General features: G+C 44.8%; 2 protein-coding genes and 1 pseudogene across 3 annotated transcripts; 1 reads left to right on the top strand and 2 right to left on the bottom strand.

Moving 5' to 3' along the window:
* Nucleotides 1-959: 959 nt before the first annotated feature.
* LOC117860356 (pumilio homolog 5) lies at nt 960-9,666 on the bottom strand. 2 transcript variants are annotated; one of them, XM_034743636.2, is made up of 10 exons: nt 9,346-9,666; nt 6,183-6,798; nt 3,922-5,324; nt 3,674-3,815; nt 3,415-3,522; nt 2,377-2,589; nt 2,189-2,299; nt 1,871-2,065; nt 1,395-1,566; nt 960-1,301 (listed from the first exon to the last, which is right to left on the bottom strand). In XM_034743636.2, the coding sequence occupies exons 2-10, from the start codon at nt 6,792-6,794 to the stop codon at nt 1,279-1,281; spliced, it is 2,979 nt and encodes a 992-aa protein (XP_034599527.1). In that variant the 5' UTR covers nt 6,795-6,798; nt 9,346-9,666; the 3' UTR covers nt 960-1,278. The 2 variants fall into 2 exon arrangements, with proteins under 2 accessions (XP_034599527.1, XP_034599526.1); XM_034743635.2 differs by lacking the exon at nt 9,346-9,666 and adding an exon at nt 7,707-9,291.
* A 2,083-nt stretch (nt 9,667-11,749) lies between these two features.
* Nucleotides 11,750-18,457, top strand: LOC117861943 (uncharacterized; annotated as a pseudogene).
* Nucleotides 18,458-20,276: 1,819 nt separating this feature from the next.
* On the bottom strand, nt 20,277-23,342 carry LOC117859825 (RNA pseudouridine synthase 3, mitochondrial). The gene is made up of 8 exons (XM_034743005.2): nt 22,996-23,342; nt 22,546-22,617; nt 22,299-22,457; nt 21,856-21,984; nt 21,641-21,757; nt 21,416-21,517; nt 21,123-21,281; nt 20,277-20,915 (listed from the first exon to the last, which is right to left on the bottom strand). The coding sequence occupies exons 1-8, from the start codon at nt 23,317-23,319 to the stop codon at nt 20,541-20,543; spliced, it is 1,437 nt and encodes a 478-aa protein (XP_034598896.1). The 5' UTR covers nt 23,320-23,342; the 3' UTR covers nt 20,277-20,540.
* Between the last annotated feature and the right edge of the window lie 2,138 nt (nt 23,343-25,480).

Here is a 25,480-nt window from a genome sequence, read left to right as displayed (position 1 = left end):
AGTGGTTTATAATCAATTGACACTATAATTGAATCCCTTACCTAAATAATATCTATACAAACTTGTTAACTGCTCCCCCTACCGTAATCAGATACAGCACCCACACCGTAATCTGATTACGTTATCAAAGTGCAACCAAACAAAGATGGTAATCACTCATTCCGCTGCTAAATACACTATAATCTGATTTCCTTTGTGTTCACGTTACCTTAGCACGAACCAAAACACGAAATGCAGCAAATTGAAAGAAAACATCTTTTAGATTTATTTTTTATAAAAAAATAGTTCAATTCCACTAGAGTTTTTTTAAAAAAAATCTACCTTCATTCTCTTTGTTTGATTGCACTCTGGTAACGTAATCAGATTACTATATGAGTATTGCATCTGATTACGGTGGGGAGGATGGGTAAAAAACTTGTATAGGTATTATTTAGGTAAGGAATTCGATTACAGTATCAAACTATCAATTGATTACATATCACCGCAATCAAACATATGTAATGGTGTTACTTATGTTACATTTGAGCTAACCAAACACCACCTTAGTCCCTTCGAAATGCAGCAAATTGAAAGAAAACATCTTTCATTTTTTTTATAAAAAAAGCAGTTCAATTCCATCAGATTTTTTTTTTTAAAAAATCTACCGTACTGTGCAGGGATGACTAGGTTGCGCACAATTTGTTTTCACTACTAGATAACCCTTTGTCCCTTTGAAATGCAACAATTTGAAAGAAAACATCTTTCAGAAAAAAACAGTTGAATTTCAGCAGATTTGTTTTAAAAAATATAATCTACCGTCCTGTGCAGGGATGACTATTGTGCACAATTTGTTCATCAACACACATACAAAAATGGACGGCGGCTGGTAGCCATGCAGAAAACGCACCTCGAACTGAACTAGAGATCATCTCACAAACTCGCAATCAAGGCAAACATAAGCAGGGCTTTTATCCCAGAACTGCGATGCAAGCAAGCAAATACATTACCAGGCACAGTTGATATGTATCGCATACACACCATAACGCTAAACTCCTTTTTGCACACAGCTAACCGACCACTATTATTCTGTAAATAGGCACACCCTAACATAGATACACTGATGCACACCACTAAGCTGCTGTTCTAGAAACTCAAAAGACTACCCTGGAGAAAGTCACACCTATACATTCTTCGACAACAGTTTTGTTAGCCCGTCTGAAGGTACCAGAGTTCGACTTGTTTGGCTTGATGGATAGCAAAGATCAAGTCACGCCTCCTATGAATAATTTGAGGGTTGTTTCAAGAATCTGACTCGGCAGGTCCTGGAACATCACATAATCAAACATGTTATGATAATTCATCCAAAATAATCATAGAGAAGCCTAGTGTCATTACTAAAGGAAGATGAAACTTACCTTCACCACAGAGCTGCTCAACTCGGCTTACAATATGCTTGCCATAGGTGTACTTCCTCAATGCTTGCAGATGACCCTTTACACGGCTGATGAGGAGTTCCCGCTGACTCTCATTGCATGTTTCGAGTATCTTCTGAACCACATAATTAGCAAACTGGTCCTTCATCATTGCCTAATTGAACATAATAAATGGTTAGCAAATATAACCTAGAATCCAGACAAAGGGAGACAAAGTTACAGACGAAAAGAGGCTCCTTCAGTTCATTTGTGACCATGACATGCACAGCTCCAAGAAGCTGAAAACACAGAACTGAAAGGCAGACACTCATGGCATTATCTGATTTGGATGCTCCCACATATATGCCATCTTCCCACCTCAGACCAGTTCATTGTAGCATTATTTCATAACCTCTCTGGGTCTGGAAAGAAGGATATGGATGATAGAAAAAACACGGAATTGCAAGTATTATACATACCAGCAAATTGTCATTGCCCTCTGTCTGCTCCACAATCTGCCTGATCAGAAGATCCCGCTCCGCAATGTCACCATGCTGAAAACACTTCTCTATCACATTTGATGCGAATTTATTTTGGCTCATGGTAACAACCTGTCCAGCCAATTTAGTAATAATTTGGCTCCTCTCATGAGCTTTTCCTCTTTCTAGAACATGCTGCAAAAGAACCAGAGAGAACAATAAGCTGCCAAGCAAGACGGAAACATATCAAACATTGGTAGGATCATAGGAGAAAAGGTGTCTGAGTATCCACCATATCAAATTACAAACAGATTTTACCTGTGTAACATAGTTGCCATACTGATCTTGAGCAAGGATGCACGCTGACTGCAAAATCTCATCTATTATGCACTGGCCTTGTGAATTACCACCACAATGCTCCAAAACTCTCTGCCCAGTAAGATATACATTAAACAGAGCACCAGAATCTCTCACCAAATTTGAATGTAATATTACTGTAAATTCACCTGAATTACACGGCAACCATATGGGTGCATTGAAAGGTTAGCAACTTGTCCTTGAAAAGCAGATACTATGAAACCAATATGTTCAGTAGGGACACATTCAATGCACTTCTGTATAACATGATTTCCATTTTGATCACGAACACATCGCATAACATGTCCATCAAGCTCACGAACTAGATCTATTTTCTGGTCAATTTCCATAACTTCAAGAGCCTGCTTGTTTCCAGAGAGGGGTTAGTGGAAGCAAGAATCAATAATGGTAGCTGTTAATTGCTTACACTAAGCTAGATGATAGCAAGAATCACATGAGAAACTAAGCTGTAAGTTGCTTGCACTGAATCACCAGTTCCAGTTACATTAGTAAGCAGTAATTTCTAGGTATACAGAAAGAAACCATTTTGCATATCATAAATACTTTCCCCTCAGAACACTATACTGATTACAAAAAATACCCCTCTAACAGTGGCATGCAGTGGATATGGATGTTGCGATAGAACCCTACTTTTTTTTTCTGCAATACAAAAATGAAAGGAAAAAAAAGAAAGAAAGAAAGACTTTATGTACAGAGACAAATATTAGTAAGGGAAAACACTGATCAGTATAGCACAAACTAAAAGGAATTGATCCTGCAGAAACTTATGATAATATATTAAGACACCGCAAGTTTCAAATGCTCACTCCACTACTGCTGCTATTCTCGTATAAACCTTAATTGCAATTTTGATATGAACTTGTCCAATAAAAGTTGTCAAATGAGCTACAGTAACTATCACCGCATTCAGGATCACCCAGTTTTACCACGACTGAAGCCATCTACCACTGGCACATGTAATTAGTATCACCCAGGATATCACTTAACTAAAGCCAGGCAGATTTGGAAGCGGTTTGAGACTTAGTATAACAAGTTGTTGAAAAGAAATGCTATACGCAAACAGAATTGAGGCATAGGTTTGGATAAACATAGTCTGTGTTTCTATGATTATTACAAAATATAGCCACATTTAATATAAAACATATTAAACAAAAAATAAAGAGTACCTTCTGAATTACTCTGCAGCCATACATCTGAAGACTCAAAGGCAAAACATGACCAACAAGCTTAGTGGCAAGATCCCTCCTTTGCTCACGAGTTCCATGTTCAAAGAACTGCAGTAATTACATGTCATTTCTTCTAATACAACTCAAGTTTACTGGCTACTTGTTACAAGGCTCTATGCGAGATTAAGTGACTAGATGTTGCATGCAATATACAAAAAATTTATTGTGGGCTAGGAGATTCACCCTTCCAACAGCATACCTTTTGGATCACATAGTTCCCAAAAACGTCAGTCATTAATGATGCAGCATGTGGAAGAACTTCTGTAAACACAGATGCCTTCTCTTCGGCAGTGCAGTTTTCCAACTTCTGCTGTATGAATCGGCTACCATGTTGGTCAGCACTGAGATCAAGAATACATACAGAATTAGCATACAAACCTTTGTTTCTTAGAATGGATGTTAAGACAGGATATGGACTAAATCAATAATCAACATCAGACAACTAACCTGTATTCCACTATACGACCTGTGATATCAGATAGCTCAACCCTACGTGCTCTGTTGGACTTCAATTCTTCTAGGAAAGAGCAGGCCTTTGGTTCATCAAACTTCTGTCTTTCTCGCTGTCCTTGAATCCCAGAATTAGCAGTAATATTTCTTGAGGGGGACTGAAATCCAGAGTCATTTCTCCTACCAGGAGGCAATGCTCCAGGCAATGTTTGTCCCTGAAACACCGGACTTGTAGGGTAACTCATCGGTACTCCAACATAGGGTGACATGCCTGGATAATTTGGAACAGCCCCTCCTCTTCTGGCTGTAGGAGAATTAGGAAAACCAGTTCTTGGAAGTTGAAGCCTCTGATCAGATGGGTATGCAGTTTGAGGTATCATCTTTTGTGGATCAAAGCTTTCAGCTGGATTCCCAACAACAGTAAATCTCGGGACCATTGGATTGTATTGATTTCCACCATTATACTGAAGTAATGAGGGCTGCTGAAAGAAATGAATGAAGTTTGGGTCAGGAATGGATGGCTGCATACCAACCCCAAGTTGTCCGTACATTTTATATGACTGCATAAAATCTGTTCCCCCAGTAGGATTCCCTGTTGAAGGAAAACCAGATGGCCTGCCACTAAAGCTTGGAGTCATTGGACTGTCAAGAGGTGTAGCAAGAGAACCTTGAGGAGGATAATTGCCCATAAAAGGTGGCAAAACTGAACCAGTTACAGGGTACCCGCCAGTTCCAATTGAGGTTGGAAATGCTGCAGGGTGCAAATTCTGATAATAAGGGCTTCCAAAAGAATTTGGTGTGAAGAAAGGTGTTGTCATACCAAGCTGTGGTAAAAATTGCTGCATGTCACCAGTAGGCAACTTAAGCTGAGTATGAGCCAAGTTATCAGCAAAAGGAACATGGGAAAGATGTGGTCCTTGAGGAGTCATTTGAATAGGATCACCTTGGGCTGGGAGCAAGGGGCCATACTGCTGCAAGACATTGTCCTGCCACTTCTGCTTAACAGATGAGGATGAATGGTCATCCAAACTCAACTTCAAATTCTTCATATTGGATTCCACATTATCAAGCTCAGTAACAGCTGCACCACTGCCAAGCACAGCATTTCCAAGTTTGGTGTCTATGGCCAGCTTTTCTTGCTGAGAAGTTTGCATACCAGTTTTGCTACCAGAATATGATGAACTGGAAAGGGGTGACGATGAAAGGTCATTGCTAATAGTACTTTTCAGTGGGCTTTTTGGTGTCCAAGAGTTCAAATCCGATTGCTTGACAGCATCCACTGACAAACTCCTTGATAAATTTATGTCAGAACGTGCAGCCATAGCATCACCAGTGTTGTTATTTGAAGGATTAGAATATGAACTATCAGGCAAAGAAGCAACACTCTGCTGAAAGCTCTCCTGAAGAAAATATAAACAGATGATGATAATACCATTTGTCACAATCAACAGAAAATCAAAGCATTAATTCAAACTTCATTGTAAATGCAAAAAGGAAAGAGTAAAGTAAGAATTAGGAAGGAACAAGCAAATACAGTAAGACTTAATTCCATAAAGCACAAATGTTGCACCACACTAGATTTCTTTTAAAACTTGTTAACAGCTTGCAAGCAGTAGCAATAGATTTTGGAAAGCAATTATATTTTACTGTTTTCACATAGGTTTACCAACTAACAACTGTTATAATAGAACATAAAACGAGACAAATCTTTTCCACATTTTTGTTAACTTTAAAAAATACCAAAGTGATCTAGACAGGCTAAAGTGCTAACATTTTGTTTGTCACGTGGTAAGATATGGAGAAACATTGGAGGTTGGAGCAATCAATTTTACATGTATTCAAAAGGAACCTTACTTTCCAGTTTTTATCCATAGATCATTAAATATCAGCTAAAGCAGGACTGAAATGTTGGACCGTGACATAAGATAACAATTGCATAAGTATGATGAAAAGTTGATATATTATTTCCAGTTCAAGCAAGTAAAAAGATAACACCGTCCCTACTCACTCATCCCCCTAAAGCCAATCATAAGTTGGATACAATATTACAATCAAAACCCAATCCAGTTTTCCATGTCACTACAACTACCAGCTAGCATGTTTCAACCATATTTCACTATTTTTCTTTGGTACATATAACTACAGATTGAATGCATGCAAAAAGCCTGAACCAAAAATGGCACATGTAGATAAAGGTAGAATTAATGCAACGGACCTGACAGAAAAAAAGGAGTATTTAATTCATGTCAAGCACTTACCAGCATAAAATCCTGGCTCTCAAAGTTGGATGTACTGGAGATAATCTGGGCATCCTCCACCGAACTTGAATCCAATCTTGGAGATTTATCATCCTCTGGCTCTTCTTTGTGAGTTGATAGAGTAGATCGAGGAATATATATGGAGCCTTTGCTGCTGTTATCTTGGGAGACCACCCTCCATTCTTTAGCCTTGCCAACCCGGTTCATTAATCGGCGGCTCTCCCTCGAAATAAGTGGTGGAGGGAGCCTTGGGTTCAGATTCACCTTGGACCCATAATACTCAAAATATGCTGGATCACCACGCAGTTGCTCCTCAGACTTGGAACTGTCAGTCATGTTATCCAAGCTTGCTAAACTGGCTTCAAAGCTCCCACTCTGCTGGCCAATGAGATGACCAAGAGCAGCAAGAGATCCTTCCATGCTAGGCGGTGCACTTCCACTGCGATTTGGGACAGATTCCCTCCAGCCACTATAAACCCCAGTGCCATTATCCACAAATCCCAAATCTTCCCCTGAAAGGCCACCAACTGATGAGTCAAATGCACCAAAGCCCTTACTCCAGTCCCTAGCCCCTGTCCCACCAATTAATCGGACAGCACTCTCAGTAGCCATTAGACTGCAGAGAAAGAAATTGGCCGGTTAGTGCCCATCAATAGATAAAATATGCAAGCAGCACATCCTTTATTACTTTCTCAACCAGATTATTGAAGCCTACATGTTTAGTAGTGCAGCAAGTAACAAGAATGGGAGTGTCAAGCAAATGCATTCTAGATTTCATTTCTAGGGGTCCATATTGGATAGAACAAGCTAACAGAAAAACGTACATGAAGGGTAACTAGTCATGCTGCTTTAACCAGATAATACCATACTTACATAACCTTGATAGCTCGGGGCCTCAATTTAAACACAGAAACATAGCAGTGAATCTCAATTGATGTAAATGACAAATCACAAATGAAAAGGTTGCCAAAGTGAGCTAAGGCACCAAAAGATAAGGCCTTTGGGATGTAATCATCCATATATTCGTCAAGTTGTACACAAACCTAGGCCACTCCCTAACTCAGCACTGCTCTCCCAGTCAATCTAGGGCAGGCGGGCAAGAGGGGGGGGGGGGGGGGTTGATAAAATTTCGATACGAGATCAGAAGATTAGCTGCTGGACTAATTCCCCAAGAGAAAGCACCCTTTTTTCACAAACAAGCCTACAAGAGGGCACTCCAAAAACAGTCGAAACACTGGAAGGGTGGCCAAATTCAGGAACACCCACAAACCCTTGTTGACAATTTGACAGCCACAAGACATCCCTGCAATTCCACCAACAGGAACCCTTGAATCCGATCCCAGAATCACAGCAACGCACACATTCACCTCGCTCAAAGGAAACTAGCCAACACTCAAGCAGTCAAGCTCCAACTACAGCCCTAAATCAACCCCAAAAATCCAGCAACCACAAGCGTGCTCAGGATCACACGGCCACACCATTCAACAGGAGAGAGAACGAAATACGGAGAGGGAAAGGAACGACCTTGTGGCCCCCGATCCAGCTGGCCGGCAGCCGGAAACCCTAGGCGACCAAGCACCAGCGCCACCACCAGTGGTTCCCCTCCCGAAGCTCGCCGTGACAAGCTTCTCCCTTTCTCCAGAGGCACCAATAACCTCAGCCTTATCCACCCCATTGAGAACACTCACTCTCTCTGGCATGAGCTTTCCTTTCCTCCACCTCCGTTTTACTCTCTTTCTTTTGTGACTCAGTGGACAAGAGGATGGATGACAGGCGGGGTCGAATGGGTGCGGCCGTACTGATCGGTCGCTTATAAAACCTGCAACCACCTGTGCCTGTGCGGCTAGGCTGGGTGCCACCGTGGTGGCATGCTTTGGGAGGCATGCAGTGGGGATGGGACAAACAGGGTCACAAGGCATCGTTTGTGTAAGGTGAACTAGGACAGCAGGATTATGCGGTAGCAGCACTATGCATACACGGACATTGGGGACACGCATTAAGCTTTTCTTGGGAAATAAAGAGGAAACAGATTTTTTTTTTGAGGAAAGAATGGACCTTTGAGATGGCAAATGTATTGCTAAAGGTAAACCACCATAGGTATGATACTAGGAGGTGAAATAAATTGCTTACATTTTTGTCCTTTCATCTAGACTTGTTTATTTAGTATTGTGCATATAATAATTTTTCTTAGGAGGAAAAATGAGAGTTCTTCTCATTATTACTTTCTGCAGGTATCAATGAGAAATTGGATATTTGGTGCTCATGAATTGAGTAAAATCTGCAAGTAAAACAGCTTTTATTACTTTCTCAACCACTTATTGAAGCCTAAATGTTTGGTAGGCAAACAAGTAACAATAATTCTGTCAAGCAAAGGCATTATAGATTTTATTTCCAGCAGTTTATGTTGCATAAAAGAATAAGCATGCAGAAAACATACGCAAAAGGTAATGCTACTTGGGCCTGGTAAGTAATACCATAATAACCAAACTATGACCGCTCAGGGCCTCAGAACAAATGAAAGAAACATAGCAGTGGAATCTCAATTGATGTAAATGACAAATGTACAAGTTGCCAAAGTGAGCCAGCCAAATTGGTCACACGTTTGCTAACATCCAGCGCCCCAACTGCAGTTACATTTCAGATGAGGCACCAAAAAGACAAGGCCTTTGGAGTGCAATCATGCAGATATCCATCGAATTGCACACCAACATAGTCCCCTGCCTACACCAGCAATCCGGCACCTCCCATTCCCCCACGCAATTTAGTAGGGAAAACATTTTTTTCACACTAGATAAAAACACGAGCTTGCCGCTGGATTAATTCCCCAAGCGAAAGCACACTTTTTTTTTCACATACAGACAAAGCCCACAAGGCACTTGAAACCAGCTGGAACACCGGAAGAGTGACCAATTTCAGGAAGCCCAGAAACATTCCCGCGATTCCATCGAAGGAAGCCCTTCACCCCCACGAACCCCAGAATCACAACAACGCACGCATTCCCTCGTGCAAAGGTGGGCTTGCCAGCACTCAAGCAGCCAAGCTCCAGCCACAGCCCAAAAAAAATTCCCCAAAAATCAAGCAAACGCCAAGCGCGCTAGCAGGCCGCCGCCACACCAGTCAACAGGGGGGAAGACGAGACACGGGGAGGGGGGAAAGGCGCGACCTTGCGGCCTCCGAGCCGGCCGGACGGCGGAACCCGAAACCCTAAGCTGCCGAGCAGCTCCACCAGCGCCGCCGCCGCCGCCGCCGCCACCAGCAGCAGCCCTCCTCCGGATGCTCGCCCGGGCGACAAGCCTCGCCCCCCTTTCTCCGGAGCCACCAACCACCCCGGCGGCCTTATCCACGCCTTCCGAAAACACTCTCTCTCCTCCAGAAGCTTTCCTTTCCTCCTCCACCTCCTCCTCCGCTTTTCCCTCTTTTTCTTTTGCGACTCGGTGGAGACGACGATGCACGACGAGAGAGGGAGGGGGTTGAATGAATGGGTGCGTGCGGCCGTACCGATCGGTCGCTTCTAAAACCCTCGAACCGCCCTGCTGCTGGGCCGGGCGCGACCGCGGCGGCGTGCTTTGGGGTTCGTGCCGGGGCTTGATGAGCGGCGGCGATGGGACGGACAGGGTCACGAGGCGTCGTTTGCGTACGGGGACCTAGGACGGCAGGATTCTGCGGCGGCGTCGCTACGCGTACACGGAGATTGGGGGGGACGCGCTTTACGCTTTCCTTTGGAAAAAAGACAGTGGATTTTTGTGTTTTTTAACTTTTATAAGGAAGGAACGGTGGGGTTTTGAGACGGCAAATCAGCAAATATCTTGCTAAAGATAATAAATATAATATCTATGTATTAGGAGCGTGCTTGGTTCCTAGCTTCATCTCGCCATCGTGAACTTTGAGGCGTCACATGACCTAGGCATCTGCATGGTTTGTCACAAAGATATAGCGCGCCAAAGTGTTTCCTTTGTTTTCATTGTTGTTGTGGCGCAATTTTTTAACACCGCATGTTAGGCATTGCTGCAAATGCGTCGCGGACAGTTGTGGTCAACAACCAAACAAGCCTAGGAGACGATAATGTTATTTTTATCCTTTCATCTAGATGTTTTTTAGTGTTGTGGTTAACATCGATAATGTCTATATGTTTTTTAGTGTTGTGGTTGACATCGTTTGTTAAGAGGGAAAATGGAAATGGACGTCCCTCTCATTTTTCTAGAGACGGTTATGAAGCTCTCAGAAAGAATTGTATTATTTTGGACTTGTTTAGCTACTGCTCCTGATTTTTAGTGGGAACCGAATTTTGGAGAGAGGTTATTTTATGGTTGAAAGTGATTATCTATGATTCTCTATGATTAACTTTATGAATAAAGATTTTATGCGCGAGAAGTGAATCAGGATAAGCTACTTTTTTCCAATTCACATCCCCTTGATTTAATTAAGATAATCACTTCTCTTTAAAAAATTATTTGACAGAGCTCCTCTCGTCTACTCTAGGAGCTCTACTGCCAACCAGGACAAGCAACAATTTCAATGAAAGAATCTTTTCATTTTTTCCTTTTTTATATTTTCCTTTTTTACTTGCTGGGCTAAGTAAGTTGGCATTCTTGTGGTGTACTGTCTGTCTCTTCGTAGCAGATGCCATTATTTTAAGTCTTGTTGACTCCTTCCACTACTGCCTGCTGCTAGACGCTACGGTCCTGAAGGAAACGTCAAGGGAACGTACTCTACCATTGCATAGAAAGAGCTCTGAGCTTTTGACCTGATCCAGCGTCAGTCTTATTCCATGCTCCCTTGCATTTTTAGAGTTTAAAATTTGTCCCAAACGAATACACATTTAGAGATGGAATCACTTTCTCTTCTCCTAAAATACAATGATTAAATTTTTATAAGGGATATATATAATTTCTTACTAACATTAATTTCTTCGCGTCAACTCAAAAAATGCATTTATTTTTATTTTAGGAAGCTTCTGTCAAGAGAAAGTGTACTTCTTCGCAATAATATTTTTCTGAGAGTGGATTACGGTGCATGTGCACACATGCTTTTTTTCCTCGTACAATCGAACAAAAATTACGACAATTCCGCTAGTGGTGAGAATATATAATGTTGTTATGGACCACTGATTATTCCTTTTGCATGTGACAAATGGAAACTGAAATAGCACAGCGGATGAGATGAGGTCATCAAAATTTGTTACACCTCCATGTAGGGAGGCAGAACCGCAGGGACAGGACACGTTTACTGAACAAATTCGTGCTCCTACATGCTGACGAGTTCTGATTGCTGGACACAGCACACAGGGCACCTCGCTCCGGCGCGCGTAGCCGGACGCCGAGGCATGGCTCCGGCCACCGCGTCGACCTCAGGCCTCAGGCACGGTCGCAGAGCACGCCGGAACAGGACATGCAGACACGCACGCAGGAAAGCAAGCCAAGGAGACGGCGTGGGCCGGGATTTCGTTTCCTGCCCAAGCCTATAAATAATCAGTCCGTCCATCGGTGGCCCATTGGCCCGACTCGATCTCTCCATGTTCTTCGTCGGCACGATCGCAGCAGGTCCACCGATCGAGGGTTCCGGACGACATGGCCGGCCGCTTCTTGCTCCGGAAGCTCTCCTCCGGCATGTCGAGGTCGGGAAGCCTCCTCGGCGCCCACGCGCCGGCGGCCTCTGCCAGCGCCGCCGCTCCGGCCACCGGTCCTGCAGCTTCGGTCTCTAGGAATTCTAGCTATTTTCTTCGATCTCTTGATCCATCCATGTCTGCCTCGCTGCCTGAGTACAAAGGATGTCTTATTGTGTTAGCATTGTGATAAAGTTGCATCAGTAATGTGTTGTTTTCTCTAATCTTGTGAAAAGGAATTGTTGGCGTCACACGAATGCGCTAGATCACACGGGTCGCGAACAAACCGAATAACTAAGATGCTGCACATGCCGGTCAGATCGGTCCAGCAACTCGGTCAGACTGGTTTCCTGGGGTTTGGCCCGAGTTGATCGTTCGAGGGGATAATTATCACACTTACATGATGGAGGACGGTTAGGTTTACGAGCAAACCAGTAAAAGGGTAACCAACGCACTTACGTGACGAAGAATGACTAGTTTACGAGCAAACTAGCAAAGGCCGTCGAATCTCTCGTCCGGCATGCCCTAGGTCGACCAGCAAGCCTAGAACGCCATCTATGGTTGTGGAGAATAGTAGATGAACAACATGGAAGTTGGAAAAGGATTAGGGTTTAGGAGATAAAAGTAAATTGTAGATTGGTTCGATTGGGATGCCCTCAATCGGCCGTGACTCTTTATATTTATAGGGTCGGAAGGTCTTTGCCCCAGTAGAAGTCGAATGTTATACAAATCCCATGTCAAAATACAACTCCTAACTCGGATTAGGCTGGACTGACCGGTTAGACCACCCATCCCAACCGGTCAGACCGGTGAGCACAGAGCTGAATCATGCCAGAGACATCTCTCTCATCCGGACTCCAAATTGGACGTTCCATATATGCATTTTGATTGTCTCAACGAGATCTACGCAATGGTGAAGTCCAATTTGCATTTTGAGCACCTTATCAAGTATGTTGGAGGGGCGAGGAACCTTGATGTGGATGATATCATGCTTCTCCTATTGATGGCAGCCCACAGCCATGTTCTGCATGGACCGGTCAGACCATACCATGGAATCGGTCAGACTGGTGCTTCCAAGATTGCTGGCACCGAGCATTGAGATGCCATTGTTTCTTTACTGCCTCCATTGTTATGGTCCTCAATAGCTTGATGTTCTAAACTTTTCTCAGTCAGAACATGTCGTTTAATAACGCGGTAATCACTAGAGAAATGCACGACACCTTCGGCTTTAGGAAAAATAAGTATGGCTATTTTATTATGTTTAACACGCTCTTGTACAGCTAAACTTGACACTTTTGGTGTAACGGATTTAGATATGCATTATTTGGTTCGGTTGTTGTAATAACCGAACTATTGCTCAAATCTGAATAATTCTTCTTCTCTTTTATCATTCGTTTCTCCTGTATTAAAGCCTCTATATGTAGTGATGCATCCGAAATAAAATTATGAATACCCATTCTATCCTTAATAGATGATTTTAAGCCCTTAAAAGCAATATCAGCAAGACCCTTATCAGAAATCAACAAATTAAAGCAACGGTTCTTAGTTTCCAAGAACCGTCTTATATAATCAGAAACTGATTCATCTCTACCTTGCTGAATGTTATAGAGATTGATAGCACATGATGTTTGAGAATAACTGGCTGGATAGTTAGAATTAGCATGGCCAATCTTCTCATTCACCAGCATTTTTTGTGGTATAATCACATATTGTGAGTTTCCAGCTGATGAATAAATAGATGAAATACTTTGCTGAATATTATTGAAATTACCAGCATATGATGTCTCATACAAATTGGACGAACTCAATATGTTAGTTTGACTATGATAATTGCCCACCGGCTCTTGAACTTGTTGTATAGCCGATGTGTGGGAGTAATGTTGCATGTTTCTAGTAGCATTAAAATTTAAAGCATGCATATTATTTAACAATGGCTTTTGCATATAATATTCAGAATTATAATTTGTAGAAGTAGAACTGTCTAAATAATGACTAGCCAATGCAATATGCCTACTAGTATCATATCTAGCAATATCAACATGAGGATTCATGGTACTTGCAAAATAATTATTACAAACATGTGAAGTATTTGCAACTTATACCTTGGCCTAGGGGAACAAGTCCTCGAATCCATCATCGCCGTGGCCGTCCATGAGCAACCGAGGGTAGTTTAGGGGCACGGTGGCGGACTACCGGCAGTGAGCAACTCGTGGATCTAGGGGGCGGCATGGGGATAAAAGGAACGAGATCTGCGGGCGGGGAGAGGTGGATGTGCGGGCGCCGAGATGAGGACCTGCGGATGGGGATAGGAGGATCTGCGGGCGGCGGTAAGGCTAGATGACTAGGAGGGGAAGGCGCCGGTAGGGGAAGGAGCTTCCAGCGGGAATGGCGGTAGGAGGGGAGGGCGGGCGAGAGGTGAAGGCAGCAGCGGAAGGTAGGGGATGGCCGGCGCTACGCGGAGGACCAAAGAGAGGGGAGGATTGGAGGAGAGGACGGGCGGGATGGGGATGGCAGTTGGAGTATTGCGCGGCGAGAGGAGATGGCGGCGGCGGAAGGAAAGCTGCGGGAGGGAGACGCTGCGAGAGGAAGGAGAGAGAGAGCGAGGGCAAGCGGCAGGGTGGAGAGAGATAGCGAGGGCAACCGGGTAAAAGGAGGAGTTGGGGACCACTTTTAGCACAAGTTGATCCCTTTAGCACCCCTTGGGTGTGCTAATGAAAAGGGTTGTGCTAAAATTTATTACAATACTTTTAGCACACATGTTTGGATGCACAAGTATTAAAAGTGTGCTAAAAGTGTAGTGCTACATTTTAGCATTGTGTATCCAAACAGGTCCGAAATCTTCTCGTGGTCGCAAAAATAGACGCCAAAATCTGTCCACACCGTTGCTGCTCGAGCCTCGCCGCCGCCGGTGATTCATCACAATCCTAGTGTGCGAAAAGGCAGGGTAATGTGGTTGTGTTTTGCTCAATGGCGGCGAAGCCTGGTAATCGTATTCATTTGCTCATCATTGCAACTCCGATGAGTGCAATAGAAATAATTCTACTACTGATACTTATGACGGTTGCAGGTTTGCTCTTCTTTGCTTGGAGAGCTAGGTACCAAGACGCGACCGAGCATGCATGGCTGCCGTTCCTGTTGGTGTTACTGTTACAGATTGTACGTCTTTCGAGAACTGAGAAATGTGGCATATATAACAACTCCCATTCAGCTTGCCACCCCTCCAGTTCTCTTCTTATTCATGGTAGAATGGTTTTGGCGCCCGCTGTGTGCTGATGAAAACGAAACAGTACGTGTCGATTGATCTATCCTTGCAGGGATCATCCGCTACGAAAAGGAGCAAAATCACAACTGTAGCAGCAGGGATACGTCTACTCTGAAGTCTGTGCCTGAATTTCTATGATCTATACTTACGGGTTTGTGCTAAGCTTCGAAAGCTTGTAGCATGCCCCCACGAATCTACTTCACGATTCAATAAAAAGCTAAAGCACCGTGTACTAGAATTGGTTCGACGTTACCATATGGATATACGCACAAATGGATTTTCCAATCGCGAAGCATGGAATTTGTTTTTGTCTACAATGAGTTACTTGGTGCCTGGATGGTATTATTTTAAGATTAATTCATGCTCAAAGGTGTACCGTGCTTGCACACAGGAACAGCGAGGCACTATGAGGCCTCCTCCAACGAGGTAGCCATGTCGTGGAAGGGAGAGGAACAACGGAAATCTCAACGCTAGCGTGAGTTGAAGAGATAGACTTGTTCACGCACCCCGAGATGTCCCAGGTCCCACCACGTGTGCAACGTCTCAAAAATTCACCATTCGAAATCCGTTAAAAATCATTTCAAAAAAATTTTTCGGTTCGAGCTTCCAGATTCCAAACTTCCCGACGAATTAGCCATCCTAGCATCAAGCCGACAGCCGTCCAGCATTCTCTTTTTCTATCCGCAAGTCATGCCGCGTGCCGGTTGGAAAACCGCCGCACTCGTGCTCACGACGTTCCCGCAATCGCCGTTGTCACCCCCTCGCTTTTTCTTCCCTTTTTCCTCTCCCTTTCCTCTTTTCTCTTTCTTTCTTTCCCTTCCTCCTTTTCCTCTTCTCCTTTTCTCCTCTTCTCTTTTTCTTTCCTCCCTTTCTTTCTCCTGCCGCGCCTGGCGCCTCCGCACGCCGCACCTGGCCCCCCTCCCCGCGTGCCTCCCTCTAGCACCCCGCGCCAGGCTCCCCAGCACCGCGCCCCCGCTCGCCACGCCACACCCGCGCCGTGCCTGCCCCCACCCCCCAGCGTGCACCCCGCTCGCCCCCGTGCCCCTGCGTCGCGCCGCTCATGCCTGCACCACGCCCCGTACCACTCCCGCGCGCACGCAACCTCCCCGCCGCGCCGCTCGCGCCGGCCCTGCCCCACGCCGCATGCTGCTCGCCGTGCCACCTGTGTGCTCACACCACCTTCCCGCCACGCCACCCGCGTCGGCCCCCACCATCGCCAAGCCCCTAGCTCGCCTATAATTGCCGCCCCACTCCCTCCCCGAGTTCACCACTCCCACCTCCCTCTCCCTCATCGCCAGAGCGCCGTCGCCGCCGCCCAGGTCCCCGCCGTCGTGAACATGCCCCTCCGCGCCTCCTTCGCCCAAGGTGAGGGCAGGAATGGGTTCCCCTCTCCCTCCCCTATGCGCCAGGAGCCCTCCCTCTCTCAAAGTCTTTACAAAAAGGTCCCCGAACCCTCTAAAACCATCCCCTAAACATCTTCTCGCCGACATTTTATGTGCCAAATTTTCCCCAATGAACCCCAAATTCGAACATATCATTCTCCAATATATTTCCGCGGAGCCATCAACCAATCCCCTACAAATACCCCTCCTTCCTCCATTTTTGATTCACTCTCTCTCCAAGCTCAACGGGTAAAATGTTATTTTCTTTTAATTATTCTGTGCTCGCTTGTGGTGTCATAGATCACGGAGTGCCCGAGGACCCGTACCAAGAGCAGGAACTCCCTGAAGGCTTTGAGGACGGCAAGTCCAATCTCAACCTTTGATGCATATTTATCCTAGCTTTTTGAAACACAACCTATTAGCCTGTTTTATAAATTGCATATTGTTCTACTGCTAAAACATGGTTGGATAGCCATCCCTTGATTGCTATGAATATTCCTTGATGACCTAGAATTATCTCTAAATATGATATGCTCTGTTTGGATGATAATTACTGCTAGAATGCTTACGACCTGGTTACTCATTTCATTACAAATTCAATCATGACTATAATGTGTTTTATTAAAGAATAAAGGTGTGAGTGTTTTAAAAGAGATAAACAGGTTCGGGAAGTAAAAGAAAGAAAGTGCTTAGATAAGACGGATGGGTATTTCCTCGGACTGATATTTGTATCACACGCTTAGTCTCTACCCGGACCACAGCAAGCTGCACGGGTTCGTCCGCTTCTTCAACCTCTCAACCGGCGACTTCGTCCGGATCCATCTCCCGCCATTCAGGGATCACTGTGTCCTAGACTCCATCGACGGTATTCTCCTGCTTCACCGGGACCACGACACGGCAATCCGCCTCCTCAATCCCTTCACCGGTGACATCTTGGACTTCCCGCCTCTGGAGACCCTCCCGAGGTACGTGAGCCCGACCATGTGGGGAAACAAATGGTGCTATATCAGACGTATATCTGCTGCCTCCATAGCGTGAGTCTCGATGAAGTCGTCTCGATCATGATTGTGGGGTCACCTGCTATGAAGGTAGCCTTTGCTACCTCCAGGGAGCAGCAATGGAGGGTTTCAAGCTGGTCCTTGGAACAAACTTATGGTCCATCGCCATTCCAAGGCAAGCTATATGTGGTGTGTGATTGCAGAGGGTTCACTGGACCAGAGATCCTAGAGATTGACCCACCCCAACTGGAAGGGATGGAACCCAGGGTGCCACCACCAAGGTCGATTGCCAAATGTCCAGTAAGCAAATCCGATGGACCCACCCATTACCATTTGGTAGAACGCTCATCAGAGATTCTGGTGATCGCCAGAAGCTTTGGCATAACCAAGAAAATTTCAGCCTACAGACTAGCTGATCTTATGCTTGGAAGGAATGTCCTGATGACATGCATCGATGGCGATGCCCTCTTCATTGGTGAGAGGAATCTGTGTGTCGGGTCTAATGCGTTTCCTACAATTGTGGGTGACACAATTGTCTTTCACCATAGAGAGAAGCGCTATCTTGCTCAATACCACGTCAGCAACGGCACATTGTCACCAGCATCAGATGGATCTATCGTAGGATGTGCTATACCAAGTCCTTGTAGCATCATTTTCCATATCTACACATGTTGCTATCGTCAACAATGGTCAGTGACCTGTTTTTTGTTTTCGATTCCATCATTGTTCTCCCTGACAATGATCGATCCTTTCCCTGCAACATTTTGTGTTGCTAGGTAAGCTTATTGTTTTTCCTCCTCTCTGCCTGTAGGAACAAGGGACAGATAAAGTTTCAGGGGGATGAATTGGTGGCGGGTGAAGGGAAAGTGGCGAATTGGGGTAAGTCTTGCCTCTGATGCAACGATTCTGTTCTATGTGGTTTACCGGTTATTCACCAATGGGTGGCTACAGCTGATTGATTAATTTCTGGGGTGTTTTTCTAGTATTAAATTGACACCGTCCACAGTCCCAAATCAACAGGATATCTGCTGCTTTCCTTTTTAATTAGATATATGGTATCCATGATGTAATGCCATCTGTATGCACACGTTGCTCGATTTGGGTCTGCAAATCTTTATAAGTTGTTACAAATGTTTGTATTTGCTACTGGTGGTGATTTTTTTAGAGTTCCAGGGCCTGGTCTTGGTCCAGTTGCGTTGCAGAAGGACCAAAAAGCAGGTTTAAGCGTTTACATGTTCTCACAGGTGAACACACGTTTCACTCCTAAAGTTTATGATTTGATAGAGTGATTGTGAGGAGTAAACACCAGAAGAATGGTACTTCCACACCACACAGTCTTCATCCCCTGTGAAGGGTGGTAGAGGCCAGGTGGACCACGTCCTCACAGTCTAAGAAGTCTGTCACTAAAGCGCCTCATGAAAGTGCATTTCTGTTGGTGACCATCCCATAAGTCTGCTGTGGTTGCTGATTTCTCATTCACAATAGAATTACCTCCCAAAACAGAACAGCTAAGTTGGAAGAACGCAACCAGTTGTTTTCCCAACACTTATCTTGTAATCTCCTAGCCCTCCAAAAAAAAAATTCTTGTCATCTCCTACATGTTATCTGTATCCCATTTTTGCAACTTGTGCATCCCAGAGCACCCCTATTCAGATTCCGGCACTGAGACATGTTAATGTATTGTACTTGCAGTCTATCAACTCCTTCCACAGCTGAGGTTCCTTCTCTAGGTACCTTCTTACCCAAGATCCCAGTAAAACTTAGGTTCAAATCTCTGAGGTCAGGTATACCGAAGCCACCATATTCCTTCTTGAGGCACAGGGAAAGCCACGCCTAAATGATAAGTTTGGTGTCCATCAAAGCTATTCCAAAGGCAGTGGGCCATATGAGAATTAAGAGTTTGAATGGCCCACTTAGGGATTTGACGATTGAATAGCTACTAGTGGTGATTGGCTATTTTCTCAGAGCTAGTTGAAATGTAGTATGGTTGTCATTTATGATTGCAACCTTGTCTATATTACAATCACCATATGACTTGTTGCTATGCAAAAAAATTTGTCTGTTGGCACTGAACTTAATTAGCAAAGAGAAAGCAGCGGTATTTTTACTAGGATAGTGTTAGAAAAGATAAATACACACTGCTGACATGTTGTTTCCAGAAGTTGTCCAAGGACAGTGTTAGTTTGCTCAATGGAGATGCTCGTTTGTCCACCAAAGCAAGCCAAATGATTATGCAGATTTCACATCAAGACCACACATTTTTTTTCTCTTTTGCATATTTAGGATCTTATAGATTTTGTATCTTAATACTTCATCATGTCCCTGTTTTCTACTATTATATTTGATCAGATTGGTTCAGTTGGTATAGCCACTGACTTGACGCCTGCTTTCCTACTTGTGTCATGCTAGGCGTAAATGGCTCCTGTAACATGGTGGATTGGTGGTTGTGCCTGGTTTTTTCGTCCTCTGCCATCTGCACCTTTACCGTTATGATATGGGATCTTACAGTGTGTTCCGTTCACGTCATGGCGCCATGCGGAATCATCCGATCCTCCGTCCGAGCCTAGACTCGCTGTTTGGTTTGATGCATGGAACGGAGCCGTCCATCACCAGGTCAACCCATCAGCAGGCTAAAGTGAAGGACCAACTCATTCTCCTCGAGGCTTCCAGGTGAGCTCCGAGGGACTGCTGGAGGCCACCGGCGGGAAGCGGCGGTGGACGCTACAAGCTGCTCGGCGTCTTCCTCAGGAAGCAGCACAGGAGAAACCAAGTTTTTTGGAACTACTGATGCTGATCAGTTTGGTAATAGTGCAGTAACAGTAGTCTAGTGTTGAAAGCAACATTGTACAGTTATTAAAATGTGCTTGCAATCAAATTCCAAGACTGAGATGCACTCTCTCAAAAAATATGGATACATATTCACATCAATAGTTTTGTGCATTGATTCTGACATGGTGACTGCAATCGCAGAGTCTAAAACAATCTAAGCAACTACAATCTCATACGACATGGCTTGGGAATTGGGATTGACAAGAGGGGTTACAAACAAAGCAAAAGGTACATGATCAGTTGATCACACCAGGTTGTTTCCTGGAAAAAAAAAACTGGCAGAGATCACACCAGATATGACGACATGACATTCCAACTAATTTTCATGTGCGGAGGCATTGGTGCGATGAATCTTAGGAGGTTGGGCTTCTCCTTGGCCCATGCGGCGCCACCGTCATGCCATTCTCCGGTGCTGCTCAGGAACTTTGCTATGTTGGGGAGGACCATCTCCCTGCAATGCAGGTGTAGCAAAGGGACTTTAGATAGAACACTGCCCTTCTGAACCTCCAATCCTTCTGGCCGCCTTATCTTGTATGGTTCTCCAGTGAACGGTTCAAAGTCAGGCTGAGGATTCTGCTTCCACCTTTGGTGCACAAACCACCCGTATTTGTAATCTCCAACGATGGGAGTGCCCAGAGCTTCAGCACAATGCACTCGAAGCTGCAACGCAGAGCAAACAGAAGACATTGATGCTCAAATTTGAGAATGGCCATTTCATAAGCAAGACAAATGCAGATATTTGACATATTTGTGAAATAACATGGCAATCTAAGAACAAGTAAAAACTTGATAGGATGTGCTAAATTGTGGAACACCTTCACATGCAGATATGTAAGTGACAACAAAATCCGAGTATTAAGATGGAACCTGGTGCTTCCGCCCTGTCAATGGGCGTAGCTCAATCCATGAGCACCCGTTAATGGTTGGTCCCATCACCCGATACTCTGTTATTGCCTCTTGTGCACCATCTATGCCAGAAGGATGTGCCAGAATGACCCTCTCAGCTTTACCGTCATCTAGAAGGACCTGAATAAGGAAATCCAATTTTATTAAGTTAAAAAGATTGGAACCTAAGAAGTTAACCTACAGGGGATCATTTATCATTTTATGTTACATATATACTTGCACAGTTTATACATAACAAATGAATCAGAGAATACCTTTGAAATAGGAGCAGATATAACTCCTTCCCTTTCTTTAGGAGTCCCAATTACTAGCGCCCAGTACTTCTGCACGTATGCTTCACATGCCTTATTCCATGTCTGTATATATATTGGCCAGTAATACAAGGTATTAATATGCAGCTTAAAAATAGATTTTAATCATGAAGATTAGATAGAACATAGTATGCTAAGTCAAAGGCTAATCAACGAATTGATGATTACCTGTGAAGTTGTTCTAGCTAAATTTACGCTTGTGAAAAGCCAGTGCAGTCGAGTAAAGCTTTCTTTTGTTCTACCCATCAAAATCAAACCGCTACTTTCTCTGTCTAGTCGATGAACCTGTACCCACAAGCCATAGGAACAAATAACCTCAGATAGTCTAAGATACACTCTGACCAAATTTCGGAGAGAAACATCAAACAAAACAATGATCTCACCAATTTCGGACCCTCCTTGTTTCCGTATGACAGTGCTGCTGCTGCTAGCACATCCATGCTATTATGTACTGGCAAATGGCCTTTCATGGGCACTTTGGGGGGCTTGTTAAGCACCAGTATAGAAGAGTCCTGAACATCCAAAGTTTTAGCTTAACATGTTGAACCTGAAATGTACTGTAGAATGGAAGCAGTGAAATTCAAAACACTGAAATAATGACAAAATGACACCTTTATCATATGATAGGCTTAACAATACAAATAGTATTTTGGAATTAACAAATATGTAGAGACAGATTGATCTATTCATTTCATAATGTTATATGTCCGAGTTGGACAATACTGAAGTACAGAAGCCAACTATCCGCAGAAAAAAAGTTTTTTTTAATTAATGCAGGAATTATGTAGGCTACTGACTATAGATAAATTATGGCAATAAAAATTACCCTGTGGATGACAAGCCTCCTCAGGTACTCGATCTCATCTTTATTGGGGTGCAATGTGGCAGTCGGAATAGTCTCATAACGCTTTTTTATCTCACCCTCAGCCACTGAAACAGGAAGGTGAATTCTCATTCCAGGCTCCATAACATCATTGTGTTTAATCTGCAACAAACTGATGAGCATATTTACTTTATTCACAAAGTACAACAACATCATACAGAAAGTAGAAAGCAATTCCTTAATTGCATACCTTTTTCAGATGATGCTTCTGAGTTCGAATGCTTTCAGCTGAAAATTCATGCTCAGAACACTCTGAAAAAACCTAAATAGCAAAGGTTTTCTTTTTCAGATACCCAAACAAAATGGGACCACAAGCAGTTCAAACTACAATAAAATTAAATCGGGAAAATTATGTATGTTCAAATGATCTAACGATCCTATCAATCTTGCAAGCACACCTCAAAGAAGTTCCATTGCAAGCAATACTGCATTACAGTAACAGCTCTGAGCAGTGAGCACTAGAGTCCATAGCTGAAACAAGCCCTTTATTCAAAAAAAAAACTGAAACAAGCAATTCGCGTATGATAATATCAGAACCCGGAATCTTCTAGCTGTTTTCTTAATTAACACTAACAGACCCAAAAATGCCACCTTTGAAACAAGCGGCAATGGGGGTAGGGATGCCGGTACAAAAAGTTACCATTCTCCTGTTGAAGTGCGCCTGCACAGCCTCCTGCGGCACGTCGGCGAAATAGTGCTTCACCCAGCTGACCGCCGTCACACGCCGCGGCACCACCTTCCTCCCCGGGAGAGGGTCCGCCCCCGCGGGGAACGGCGGCAGCGAGAGCAGCTGCCGCGGCCTCGGCCCGGGCTTGGGCGCTCCCAGGCGCGCGACGTTTCTGCTGTCCACCCGGACCACGACAGGGTCGGCGGGCGCGGGCGTCGGCGGCGCCAGCCGCGACAGCCGCCGCAGCGCCGCCGGCCACCGCCACGGCCCCGGCCCCCGGCCGCCGCTGCACAGCATCCCTCTAATCGTCTGTTTGTTTGGGCCATTCTATTGCGCTGGCTGTGATAGCAAAACAATGCCAAAACGGGCCGACCGAAGCCTAGGCCTATTAAAGCCCAAATCTAGCCCATCTAAATAAATGGGCCAGCCTGACCAGACTATACGGCCCATGGTATAAGACGCCTCGCTAAATATTCTTTTTTTTGGAATTGGAATTGTGGACAAGTTTTATACAGCATATATACAAGCAAAAAAAATTCCTCTAAAAAAGCAAAAAAATTACTAAACTTGAGCACATCTCTTTTTTATTTTTTTACTAGGGTAAAATCACTTCCTCAATGGCGTGCAGCAGCATGCGCCCGCGTCGGCGGCGGAGGGTCGTCACCGAGGCCGCCATCTCTCGGGACGCGTCGCCACGGACATCTCTGCACGAGGATTTGACCAGCCTGGTCGCGTGGCGGGTGCTCACCGGCGACCTACGCGAGTTCCACGCCGTGTGCTGCCACTGGCGCTCCAGCATCGCCTGCCCGCACGGCCGCGGCGTCGCCGACCCGCGCTTCCACCCGTGGTGGTGGATGCTGTTCCCCGAGGGCCACGGCCTCTACCCGGGCCACGGCAAGCTCCACAGGCACGTCCGCTTCTTCAACCTTTCAACGGGGCCTTCGTCCGCGTCCGGCTCCCGCTCTTCAAGGACCACTGCGTCCTCGACTCCATCAACGACAACCTCCTGCTGCAGAGGGACCCCGACACTGCCATCCGCCTCCTCCACCCCTTCACCGGCGACATCCTGGACTTCCCGTCGCTAGAGACCCTCCTACCATGGGTTATTTAATTATTTGTTTTTACATAGGTCACACCTTCATTTGCCACCTTTAGAATGGCTCCTACACTTTTACCACCGCGTAACATTTGAGCCAACACATTTACCACTTTATCCTACGTGGCACGACACCTCCTCCCTCCAGCGTGGATCAGGCATGAAAAATGACCATCGTGCCCTCCCGTTATCCGTTACCCCTGAGCCAGGTCCGACGTCTTCCTCATCCTCTTCTTCCTCCCTTTCTCCTCAACCAGAATGGAACCCTAGTTGCAAACGACGGCGGCGGCGGGTGACGGAGTTCTTTGCCCGAGCCGCATACGAGTGACCGCTGGGATTTTACGCATTCCTTTGTGCAGGGGCTGAACAATGGAGCTTGATGATTACCTTCCTCCTTGGTAAGTCAACCATCCCCCTCTTCACTGAGTGTAGTAGGTACTTGCCTTAGAGGAGTTGGATGTTTCTAACTGCAAAATTTTTTATGTTCATGATTATGTCAGGATTGATCCTGGCAATACGTTTAGAATAGTGGTTAAGGTTGAACAATATAAGGCAAATGCAGAGTATGGTATTGTAGACATGGACGAACAGCAACATGTGTTGTGGGTTGATAGATGAAGTGGATAGCATTCGGATAAATTTGAGGTTGATATGGCTAGCAAGATATATTGGGGTTCTAGTCAAACTCTTTCAGCATGGTCTGTGGATGTTGACAGTGAAACTAAGTGGAAGATTAGAATAAATGAGCACTTTGAGTCCATGATTAAGCATAGATGGAATGAAGGATTAGCAAATGTTGGGTACAAGTCATTGATAAGGAAGGGTACCAGAATGTGCACAGTTAGGCTGGGTCGGTAGGAACTTTTAGTGTAACACATGATGGTGTAGGTGAAACTTATAGCTCTCCATCACAGCCATAATTTGTTGATTGGAGTACTTTGATAATACTGCCTGATACTGATCAAGATGGTGAACCTTATGTGCTGGCTGATGAGGATATGGTGTTTGAGGTAATAGGCTTCAAAGCAGCAGATGAGGCAGTAGCACAAGCAACGGTAGAAGAAGCTGCTATTCCCGTCATTCCTCTTAATGTTGAACAAGACATGTATGATGCTGGCATTAATGTTGATGACAATGACCCTTCGGAGCCGGTACTTGATTGGTACAGGGACAATCCAGATATGAGAGTGGGGACAATGTATCCTAACATGGTAGATTTCAGATTGGCAGTTAGGCAGCATACTACTAGTCTCTGGAGAGTGGCTTGAATCGTTACTGTTATTTTTTTACTTCTCGTTTTAGCATGGCTTTCGCGCCCACTCCCTCAGGAGTTGTACGGTTTATGAACTTTTAGAATTCCGA

This window comes from Setaria viridis, chromosome 6 (genome assembly GCF_005286985.2).
Source record: "Setaria viridis chromosome 6, Setaria_viridis_v4.0, whole genome shotgun sequence".
Taxonomy (NCBI): domain Eukaryota; kingdom Viridiplantae; phylum Streptophyta; class Magnoliopsida; order Poales; family Poaceae; genus Setaria; species Setaria viridis.
Note: the sequence above shows the minus strand (reverse complement) of the source record. Positions and strands in the feature narration are given on the sequence as shown.

Coding starts and splice junctions, on each gene's coding strand:
- LOC117860356 (XM_034743635.2), bottom strand. CDS start 8,179: ATGCGTGTCCCCAATGTCCGTGTATGCATAGTGCTGCTACCGCATAAT. Junction 2,300..2,376: donor ATGGTTGCCGTGTAATTCAG/GTGAATTTACAG, acceptor CTTACTGGGCAG/AGAGTTTTGGAGCATTGTGG. Junction 1,567..1,870: donor AGGGCAATGACAATTTGCTG/GTATGTATAATA, acceptor ATGTTCAATTAG/GCAATGATGAAGGACCAGTT.
- LOC117859825 (XM_034743005.2), bottom strand. CDS start 23,319: ATGCTGTGCAGCGGCGGCCGGGGGCCGGGGCCGTGGCGGTGGCCGGCG. Junction 22,458..22,545: donor AGAAGCATCATCTGAAAAAG/GTATGCAATTAA, acceptor AGTTTGTTGCAG/ATTAAACACAATGATGTTAT. Junction 21,518..21,640: donor TAGCTAGAACAACTTCACAG/GTAATCATCAAT, acceptor ATATATATACAG/ACATGGAATAAGGCATGTGA.